The 11,514-nt window shown below is 26.1% G+C and overlaps 1 protein-coding gene across 1 annotated transcript; it reads left to right on the top strand.

The window, feature by feature from the left end:
- Positions 1-7,223: 7,223 nt before the first annotated feature.
- LOC110649271 (1-aminocyclopropane-1-carboxylate oxidase 5) lies at positions 7,224-9,703 on the top strand. Its single transcript, XM_021803778.2, has 3 exons — positions 7,224-8,300; positions 8,471-8,819; positions 9,455-9,703. Exons 1-3 carry the CDS (start codon positions 7,768-7,770, stop codon positions 9,692-9,694), a joined length of 1,122 nt encoding a protein of 373 aa, XP_021659470.2. The 5' UTR covers positions 7,224-7,767; the 3' UTR covers positions 9,695-9,703.
- Positions 9,704-11,514: the final 1,811 nt, after the last annotated feature.

Genomic DNA, 11,514 nt, shown 5'->3' with positions numbered 1-11,514 from the left:
ACACGGGAAAATCTAACATTCAAGGACATTTGCTTGCGCTTATAAGACGTCTGAGCAAGTTATTTTTTTGTTTTTTAGATAGAGAAGAAAAATCACATAGCTTATAATAAAATTGGAAAATATTATACCCAGTTTGTTTCATAGAAAATAATTATTATTTATAAAAAAATATTTTTTGAAAAAATATATTATTTTTTGTTATTTGGTATAAAATTTAAAATCAGTTGAAACAAAATTATTTATCGTCAAAAATTAAGCAAAAGGAGAGGGGAAAAAAAAAACAATTAGAGACATTAATTGGTTACTATTACTAGTGAAGTGTGCCTACAACAAAAAAAAGGACTAATAATAGTCGATTAAGTATCGGAGAATATAATTTCTCTGAAACAGAAAATCATTTTTCCAAACTTAAAAAATAATTTCCAATGATTGGAAAAGTAATTTTCTTTAGTATTTTTTTTTCTCTAAATAAATAATACAAAACATGGAAAATATTTTACAGTATTTTTTTTTTTACTATTATTTATTTTTGCAATAAATTTATACTATATATTGCGTGACATTAAGTGAGATAAATTAATATCAAAATAATTGAAAAGTCTAACTACTATTAATAATAATAAACAAAAATAATAAAAGTATATATTAAAAAAAAAAAGATGTGTTTATGCTATGGGGACTGGTATGCATATTAATAAAGGTGGCAAATATGTGGGTTAGGATTATTTGGGTATCGTTTTTAAGGAATTGAATTGAGTCATTAATTTGAATTATGAATTGATTTGAGTTGTACATCAAATCATTATATAGAAATTAGAGGATTTTATGTCTCAGTTGAATCAATTTCTGAGTTCCGAATCATTTAAAGTTAAAATATTAATTTTTACTATAAAAATTAATTTTTATATTAATATATATCAACTTCTGATCTAGGTTTTTTTTATATTTTTAATAAATTTCTGATCGAGTTATTCGGATTATAAGATTAATCATTAATTACTAATTACTAATTCTCTTATTTTTCTCTTCATATCTAAATCAATCGTTAATGAACATATTTCATAAAGCATTAGATAAATCATTTATACAAAATATATTCTCTGAATCAATTTTTTTTAAAATGACATATTGCATCATAGACCAAAGCTAAAGAATCAATTTTTTTTTTAATAGTCATGAAATTTTATTAATAATAAAAATTTGTTAAGAAAAACTTAGCATGACCGCATTCAACAGATAAAGAATCAATTTGCTTCTTGATATTCATGTATTTAAAAGGGTCTTGATTAAAAGGATATGTTTGCAGAATAATCTTTCAAACGAATTGAATCATCCCTAAATCTTCATTAATTAGCTATTTGCTACACCAAAAGTCAAAGGAATTATTATTTAATAAGCGGGATGTCACATGGTTGGTAGGATTTTGTTGATTAATATCGTAACGTTAACTCTTCTGATCAATATAATATATATGTCATTGTTAATTAATTTCAAATTAAGGGATCCTTCCACAACAAAATATGAATACGATTTCAAAGGGATCGTCCCATATAATATAATTATAAGGAATCGTTTCTAAATTGAAATCTAAAATCGTTTTATAATATGTTATAATTAATTTTAATTATACAAACTTTATCCCCATGTGAAAACGTAGAATTCTTTTTCATCTACTGGAAGACTTTCTTTGCAATGGTAGGTGAGCTGTTTTTCTTGTACGCCAAACCAATTCTCTGGTAAGACCACTTTGGGTATTCTAGCTCGGTTGATTTGTTAGGTTACTCTCTATTTCTTTTCACTATCTTCATATGTTGTACGCTTATTATGCTTACGTCAGATGTATAATTTTGTTTCCTCTTCTGTAAGACCTTTGCTCTTCAACTTGATTGCTACATTTCCTGAGTTTTTTTTTTTAAACTATATCTTATTTCTTAACGTATGTCAATGTTGCTGAAATAGAACAATTTTTTCTTTCTGTTCACATGTGTTTATGCTTCTCTTTTCATAAAGGGTTTGTTAACAGCTGAATTTTTTTCATCATTTGTAGAATAAGTATGCTTTTCACCATAATAAAAATAGTAATGAGTTTGGTTGGGTGTAAAAGCAAAAAAATAAATAAAATAAATAATTTTTTTTTCCCTTTTAATTTCTTTTAGGTGATCATCCGTGAATGTTCTCACAGTGTTTTTTTCTTTTCAAATGCCTTACTTTGTATTTTTTTTTCTTTATTTTTATTTTTTTAATAATTCTCAAATCTCTATCATTTTAGAACTGATTCTGGTATACGTATTCTAATTAATTCTTATTAATAGATCTTATGTTATTTGCTTCCTTTTTAATGAGGATTTATTTTGTTTGCTCTCCATTTGTATGAAATTGCTCAGTTGAGGATTTATTTTGTGTCTATTTTATCAAGTGTTTGGATGTGCAACTAATTTGATATTTGGAAAGAAGTGCAATATGAGATGCAAAAATCTTTTCTTCTGTAGCTAAAATTTTATAGTTATTAGAATAAACTCGTAGAAAGATGGTGAAGTGAAACACTGATAAAAATCACTACTTAATAAAGCTTGCTTTTTGTAAATTGAATATGTTAAATACTCTACCAACACGATCAAACCATTCATATTAAGATAATAATTATTGTTATTTTTTTATAAATTATTTACTTTAAATTTACGTATAAAAAATATAATAATACCATAATTTGTATTTCAAATTTATATTTTATTTTATTAATTAATTATCTTTTCCTAAAAAAATCACATAATCAAACTTTTTAATTAATAAATAATGCCTCGATTATATATAAACGTATGTTGTTGAATTTGCAATGTGCAAATACTTAAATTTAATTGTATGAAAAATTACTTAAAACTTTAACCACAAATTATTAGTTAAAATTAAATTGATTAAATTATTGAAATGAGAATGGAAGAACTAACCGTTAATTTTATTTTTTTTATGAAATAAAAAAAATTATGTCATTAATTAGAGATAGAGTACAAAAGTAAATATCAAAATCCATATTTCTGTATAAATAAAATTAATTATTTATATACAAAATAATACTAAAAATTTAGAAGATTCAATGGTATTAACAAAGCAGACTTTGTGCTTCCATTGTTTTTTACAAGTTCTATTAGATAACTTCTAAATTTAGACATCTTATTGTAAGAATGATATGCATCCCCTAGAGCACTAGTTAAAAAAAAAAGATAATTCACCAACAAAAATATATAATAACTTTATTAAAGGAAAAAATATAATAAAATTATACGCTCAAAATCTATTAAAAATGACAAATATGAGAGTTTTTTCACAGTAACGAATGTATGAATGTAAATGAGAGGTCGATGGACCCCTATTTTTTTGAAATTACTTCAATGTATATATATGCGTCGTCATAAATTGATTTCTCTTAATTTTAAGCCTTGAACTATTTTTTTGATGAAAAACATTTTCATAATGATAAATGAATTAATCCTTCTCAATTTTTAATATTTTTCAGCCTATTAGATCTCCTTGAATGCAATTATAAGAATATATTTTATTAAATTTTTTTATATGTTAACAAAAAAAAATTATGTATTCATCACACTGTTTATTCACACTCAGATCTCCAAGTAATAATATGCCAAAAATTAATTCTAAATAGACATAGATCTTTAAGAATTTTTAGAAAGAAATTATAAAAACAAATAAAAAAGGAAAGGAAGAAATTACTATGGTTGAAAACACACATCAATGACTACTCAAAGAAAGGATAATTTTTATAGATCATCTCTAAATTTTACTATATATTTCACTTTTATCTCTTAATTTTAATTTGTTATTAAAAAATCTCTAAATTTTAATTTTGTTTAACAAAAAATCTCACTAACGTGTAATAGCAAATCTTTAAATTAAAAAATCTCTCTACGCTACAATATAACGTCTACAAATGCGGTTTTAGCATTTTCTAATTTCAAAAAGTAAATTATGATAATAGAATTAGTATTTTTTTATAAGTTTAGACAGTGATTGAAATGACTTTTTTTTTTAATAGTTGAACGTAAGTAAAATAATAAATTTATTATTTTTTTAATAGGAATATCTATAATAAAAAGATTTTATAAAACAAAATTAAATTTTAAAAATCTTTTAATAATAAATTAAAGTGAGACACAACAAAATTAGAACCAGGCTATAAAAACTGCCCATCGAATGAAGGAGATGAAAGACTTTTGCATAAGACTTTTGCATCATTGGTAGAATTAAGGAGCTCAAAATTTAAGACCGACAAAAGTACTCGTATGATGAAAATGATGACTCCGTAGTAAATGTCATAAGGAACACAAAAATTCAGATGTTCACATTTAGTACTTTAATTATAATAGGGGCTAACATTTTTTCAAAGTTCATATCCCTATCATTAATTTCCACCCTCCTGCCCCCTCCAAATTCTAAAAGACTAGAAGAATTTTACTTACACATTTTAAATTTATGGGACTGCGATTTCAATACAAGCCCAATTTTATGATAAATTTCTCATAATTGATGAGTACATTAATCTACCATGAGTCCATAGTTTTTTCTTTTTTTAATGCATTTGAATTTGTGTTTGAAAAAATAGATATTTATAATTATATAATGACTTCATGTTATATAATGTACAAGAAAAAAAAATTCTAATCTCTTCTATTAAGGAAAAAAAAATTAAATGTAACAAGATTTTCAAATCTGATCCGATTCGAGAATTGATGTAGATAGAGAATTAAATTTTTAAAACTCAATTAAAATCAAATCAAGATCAAATAAATATATTATTCATTTTAAATACTATTTAATAAATGTTAAGCTTATATTCACCCGTATGATTTATAATTATAATCGAAACTAATCGTATACTCGATTCTAAATTTCTTGATTAAATCGGCCAAAACCTATAATGTACAATGGTTTTGTGGATAAAAACTAGACAGTTAGACAAATTATTATCTGCATATGTTAAATGACATTGCGATCCACATTTTCAAACCTTCATCAACTTCTGGTTATTTGTGGATGAATGGGAGACCTCATTTTAAAATTTGCTACAAAATATTGAATTAGATGTCAACATTTTCTTGTCATCTTGTGGATCATATTAATGATTCCTCCACTTCCACAAATTTTCACTTTGAAAATAAAATGCCTTCAATTTCATTATCATAAGGGACAAAAAAAAAAAAAAGAATGTTTTTTCAAGCAAAAGGTTTAATTTATTTTAATATATAAATATTAAATATTTTTTTGAAAATTTGGAATTTTTATTAAATAGTTCAATCTGAATTAAATTTTCGTTAATTAAAAAATAGAAATGAGAAAAAAATATAAATTAAGAACTACTAATATTTGAATTAAAATGTTTAAATTATTAAATCTTAAAGTGTAATATTTTAAGATTTTGTAGAAATGATAATATTTATATACCATACATGTATTAGAAAAATGAAAAAGCCACGTGGGGTAGCTGCCGCCGTATATTGGCGATTGGTGGAGGTGGAACTAGACACCAAGAGGAGGAGACCGCAGAGTACGCTGTAGACAGTACGTCAACGGAAGGAGATTTTGATCTCATGCAGACATTTCTTTGTGGGCCCTATTATACCAACCGATCACAGTCATCCATTATTGCTTCTTTTTTAACATCTTTATCTTCTTCTGTAGGGCCTCATGCTTCTACGGATGCTATGCTTTGAAAAAGTAAAAATCATTTAATAGATTATAATGTCATTTGATCTATTTATTTATATATGAATTATATTTATTTATTTATTATTTTATATATTATATTCTCTATAAATTTTTAGATACTGGAAATTTTTAGGTAAAATGTTGAAGGAAAATTTAATTGCTGATAAGTAATAAATTTTTATTTTATATGTTAATTTTATTTTTTAAAAATTATATTAAATTTTTATAAATAGTTTTTAAATAATTCGAATTACTAAATTTTTGTAAATAAAAATTTTTTATTTAACTTTTATCAAGTGCATTTAATGATAATATGCAATAGCAATGCTAAATATACTATATTATATATTGGATATTTTTGCATGGTTATATACTTATTGATTTCATAGTATAAATAGAAAAAAAAAATTATGGACTTTTTTCCCTAATAAAAAAAATAGATTTTCTATATTTTTAAAGAAAAATAAAATTTTTTTACTTATGAAAATGAAATCGATTGACACTTTTTAAGTGGTAGCTAGAACGAACTATCGTATTTCGACAAATGCATTAGGTGGTAGCTAGAATTATCACATTTTCCATGAATATTATTGTGTTTATTTTGAAAATTCAGCAGTGAACGTAGGCATTTTTACAAAGGACAAATTGAGATGGAAATATATGTAAGTTATTCGTAAAAATTATCTCACTTGTTTTGAATTTAATTAATAATTTTAATATCAAAATTTATTATAAATTTGACAAATATTAGAATATTGTTTTTAATTAATAATTTATATTTTAAAATTTTAATAATTTTATAAAATATTTAAATCATTTTATTTAAAAATAATTCTAAAAATATGAATATCATTTAATAATAATAATAATAATTTATTTATAAAAAAAATTAATTATATACTATCATATTCAAAAATACATTTTATCATTTATTTGATTTTACAATATATTTAAAAGTTCTTTACTTCTCAAGAATATATTTAAGCATTCTCATAGAAAATATGGTTGATTTGTAAGAATAAACCTTTTTGTATTTTGTTTAAATACTTATAATAAAATTATTTTTATATTAACTTTCACTCATTGAATATATATATATATATAAAATCAAATCATTAAAATTTTCAAATGTAAATACATAGTTATGAAACCTTGAAAAACATCAGGTTATTTCACAAGACCTCCTTCCAAACATAATGGGCTTAGGGCACTCTCTGAACCCATCCAACCAAACAAGAAAACCCGAACTACTCAGCTTGGATATAAGAATTGGATTAATTGTACGATTTCTTTATCAAAGAAAAATTGATGGGATCAAGAATAATGATTATCCAGCCCATTCTCAACTTTAATTCTAAAATTGAGGACTAATGCCTGGAGCTGAAAATTGGAGTATTCTTGCAGTCCCACAAAATGACACAAGATAGCCCACCTAATATATCATTAGCACCTTGTGAGATGTAAATCACTAAGACCCTCACGTTTGTCATCATTAGCTTCTTTTGGTGGTCCATCGATGCTTCTACCCCATGGTCCCCATCAACTTCGCAGCCTCAATCTTTAGGAAACACAGGTAAAGAGTGATGCTTAAGTAGCTATCAGTACTGTTCCTGGTGTGCAGGGTGCGACAAAGGGTTTAGTGTGTCAGCAGGGAAGAATGGGTTTTGGTCACCATGGTAACCCCATCAGCAGCGAGAGCTATAGCCCTTGTCAGCCTGCTGGCTAGTGCTGGCTATCAAAGAGACTTGAGAGGACGAATACGAGAGTGAAAGTTGTAAAGGTTGAGATCAGAAAAAGAAAAGCACATCATTTCAAAAGAAAGTAAAACCTTGCTTAGTGATGATTCTTCATGTATCTATAATGTCCATGACAGGGCAATCATTGCTGCTCCTTAACACTTTTTCTTTTCTTTAATTATGTATAAAGAAATAAAGAAAGAAAGAAAAAGAATGAGAATTCTATTCTTTAAAACACTATAATATCTCTCTACAGCAAGCAAAAAAGAATTGTTTACCGTGCCTGAGTTCAGTTTTAAATAGTATCATATTCATGGCATTTTCATCACCTCATACCATGCCTGAAAATCCCATTGATTTCCGTGCCCCGCCTCCATCTCCGATCGCCTCTGGCCGGAGATCATCCGTGGCCAATGATGATGTGCTTACTGAATTTCTTGAGCACTCACTGCGTGTGCCGGATTTAGTTTTGCCAGATAAGATCTTCCCTAGGCAAAAGATTGTTGAAACACCCCCCAGAATCGATTTCCAATCATTACATTCTGCAGAAAGTGATTCAATTTCCAGGATTTTGGATTCCCTTGAAAGGATTGGATGCTTTCAACTGGTTAATTATGGAATTCCAAGTGATTTTACAAGATTGGTGCTGGCCATGGCTGCCGGAATATTTAGGGTGCCACCAGAGAAAAGGGTGGCTGTGACAAGGTCCCTGGAAAAGCCATATGGGTTCGAGGAAGTGCATGGAGAGGAGGAAAGCGAATTGAGTGAAGAGTTCGTGTGGTGTAGAGATGAGAAGTTGAAGGTAGATATGGAGGAAATACACGCAGCTGGATATTCAAATTTCAGGTAATAACTGCCTTGTCTTGAATATTTATAAATTTGAACTGGATGATAATTTCTGTTCAAGATGGCATTATTGGGATAGTAAACCCAAGATTGCACTTACAAGTTTGCCATTTCAAAGAAATTGTATTTGATCTATATCTCATGCCAAAAATTTCATCATAATTTTGCAGTGAGAAAATGGAAACTCTTGTATCTGATATGGAAAATGTAGCGGAGAAAATTCTACAAGTTCTCAGAGAAAATTCTCAGAAAAAGACAACGTATGGGGAAGATATTATGCAGGGGCTAGATCTTGTTGGATCAGTATGTTATCTTTACAAGCATAAACATGATCATAGAGCTAACTCCTTAGGATATGATGTGATCAGAATGCTGATAAGGGGAATTGATTATTCTCATGCCTTGTGCTTGCACATATGCGATGGGTCTTCAGAGTTTCATGTTTACTCCAAAAAAGGATGGGTGTCTTTCTCCCCGGATAAAGATGCAATAGTCGTCACTGTTGGAGATCAAACACAGGTACTAGCTTGCATAAACTTATGGAAACCTTTTCAATAACTAAGCCATTATCTTAGAGGGCATTTTGATAAAAAAAAAAAAAAAAAAAAAAAAATTGGTAGCGGTGTTTACAGGTAAAAATTTTAAAATATAATCCTATTTACAGTGATTTTATCATAGACATTGATTATAGTAAGTTCCATCATAATCAACTATGAAAATCAATCTACTGTAGATACAATAGCTATACCAAATAATTTTTAGCGTATGGGAGTTCATTACAAGTGAAAGGAGGATGGGAGAACTTCAATTTTTTCCTTTTAGAGATTCTTAGCCTCTCTACAACTGTGAAAAAGCAATAATATTTGAGCTTTAAAAGCATTAGCATGATCAACAAAATTAACCTTGTTTTATGGTATAATTCAGACTTTCACTAGCTTGAGTTATCATTATGTTTTCTTTATGTTCAATTAATGACAGCTATTAAAATGTGGTCTAATCATGTCACTCGAAATCTCTTTATCAATTAATTTTAATTCAGTGATTTAGAGCTGTTTTTAAATTATAAAATATTAAAATTTAAGTTTTAATCGAAATTTTAAAAAAATTAATTTAGTTATGAGTTTTTTAAATTCCATTTTCGTTCTATCTCACAGACTCTGAGTGGTGGGCAATACAAGCATGTGTTGGGAAGGCCAATCTTCAAAGGTGAGGAAGAGGACGCCATTTCAATGGCTTTTCTCTATTCTCCTCCAAGCTTCACCAAAAGCAGCAGCAGCACCACCCCTACCAAATCAGAAATGGGAAAGACTATTTCCCTTGGCCAACAAGTTATAGTTGCAATAATTTTGACTCTTGTATATCATTTTTTTGTTTATATTTATAAGGAAGTTTGATTTTGTGAAGACCAAAGTAATGGAAATAATACATATCTATACTATTTATTTTTTAATTTATTGGATAAAAGGAAACTGATATTGATAAAATTAGAGGCCTCTTATCCATTGCTACTATATAAAAATTGTTTAATTGCTATTTAATTAGAGGCCATTTCCATCCAAGCCACCTTCATCTGCATCCTTCCATTTACCATTTATGCTTTATTACTGAAAATCCTACTAAATGTGTGTCCTTTATTGCTTCAAACCTAACTGGTTCTGCAAATGCTGTCATGGCCTCGAATGCCATAATAGAAATATCGTCTAACCATGCAGAATATGCCATAATTGCTTTTCCGGCTCACAACTTTGATACAGTGAAAATTAAGCTTTATGCTGCTATTTCAAATTTGGGTTAGCGTGTCGAAGTTTTTCATCAACAAGGCCTAAAAAATTTGCCAATAAAAAAAAAGATCAATGAAGTTTGATAGATTTAGCTGGATTCGGCTTGGACATTTGTGATAAATTAATCATAAAACTGCATTAATTTTATCATATATGATATTATTTAATAAAAATTATTATTTAAAAACACCCACAAGCTTAGATGATATGGTGTAATAGATAAGTTTTGAGAATTATCTAAACTCTTTAAGTTGATTGGCTTTGTTATACTACAACAAAAACCAGATTTTGTGACTCATCGTTAATTTTGTAATTTTGTTCTAATTTTAAATTTAAGCTCTATTTGTTTCACAGAAAATGACTTGTTTCACAGAAAATAACTTGTGTGTGAAAAATATTTTTCATGAAGAATATTTTCTAAAAAAATATTTTTCGTTATTTGGTTATAGTGTTAAATTAATGATATTTATTTATTTCATATATATATAAGTGTGTTCATATTTTAATAAAATTTTTAAAATTTAAAAAACGAAAAATGATTTACTTTTTTAAAAATAGAAGTTATTTTTTTTTAAAATGACTCAATTTCTCTTTAATCAGAAAAATATTTTTCGTTAATCAATTTTCCTGAGTGTCCAAAATACTAAAAAATACAAAACTTAAAAATATTTTTCAGTAAAACAAACAGAGCCCTAGTTATAATTATATCAAATTATTTAAAATTAAAGGATAATATTTTATCATTTATTCAACATGCTTTGTTATCAAAATTTTTTCCATGCTTTTTAATTTGTATTTCACTATTTTCGTTTTATCAATTTGAATATAATTAAAATAAAATTAATAATTCATGAACTTAATAATTAAAAAACATATTACAAGTCATATATATATATATATATATGACATTTAATGATCCTTGTGCAATATAGAAAGAAAAAAAGTGCATTTAATAAAAATTCGAACTCAATGATTTTAATAATTATTAAATTAAATATTTTATCAAAAAATATATAAAATTAATTAAAGTATATATATAAAATATATAAATTTATATATAAATATTTAATTTAACGGTTAATGAGTTTATTCTCCTATGAGCATCATTCTCTGTTATTTTATTTTTTTTTTTAAAATAGAGTCTTCATTTGTGTATTTAAAATAATAAAATTTAATTTATATATTAAATAAAATTATAAGATATTAATTTCACCATTAAAATTGACACTAACTTAAAAATATTTAAGATAAATTACTGAAAATTCTGGAAATTTATCATAATATGTATTTAGATTTATTCTTTTTTAAAATTAATAATCTTACTCCTTACACAATATTAATTTTTTGGAGAAAATAAATTTTGTAATATAATAATTAAAGATTAAAATACAATTAAGGGGAAAAAAAAATCCATTTTACTCGTGCTAGTGTCG

Source organism: Hevea brasiliensis, chromosome 1, assembly GCF_030052815.1.
Source record: "Hevea brasiliensis isolate MT/VB/25A 57/8 chromosome 1, ASM3005281v1, whole genome shotgun sequence".
Classification (NCBI taxonomy): Eukaryota; Viridiplantae; Streptophyta; class Magnoliopsida; order Malpighiales; family Euphorbiaceae; genus Hevea; species Hevea brasiliensis.
The sequence above is the reverse complement of the archived record's forward strand: the minus strand, read 5'-3'. Positions and strand labels throughout refer to the sequence as shown.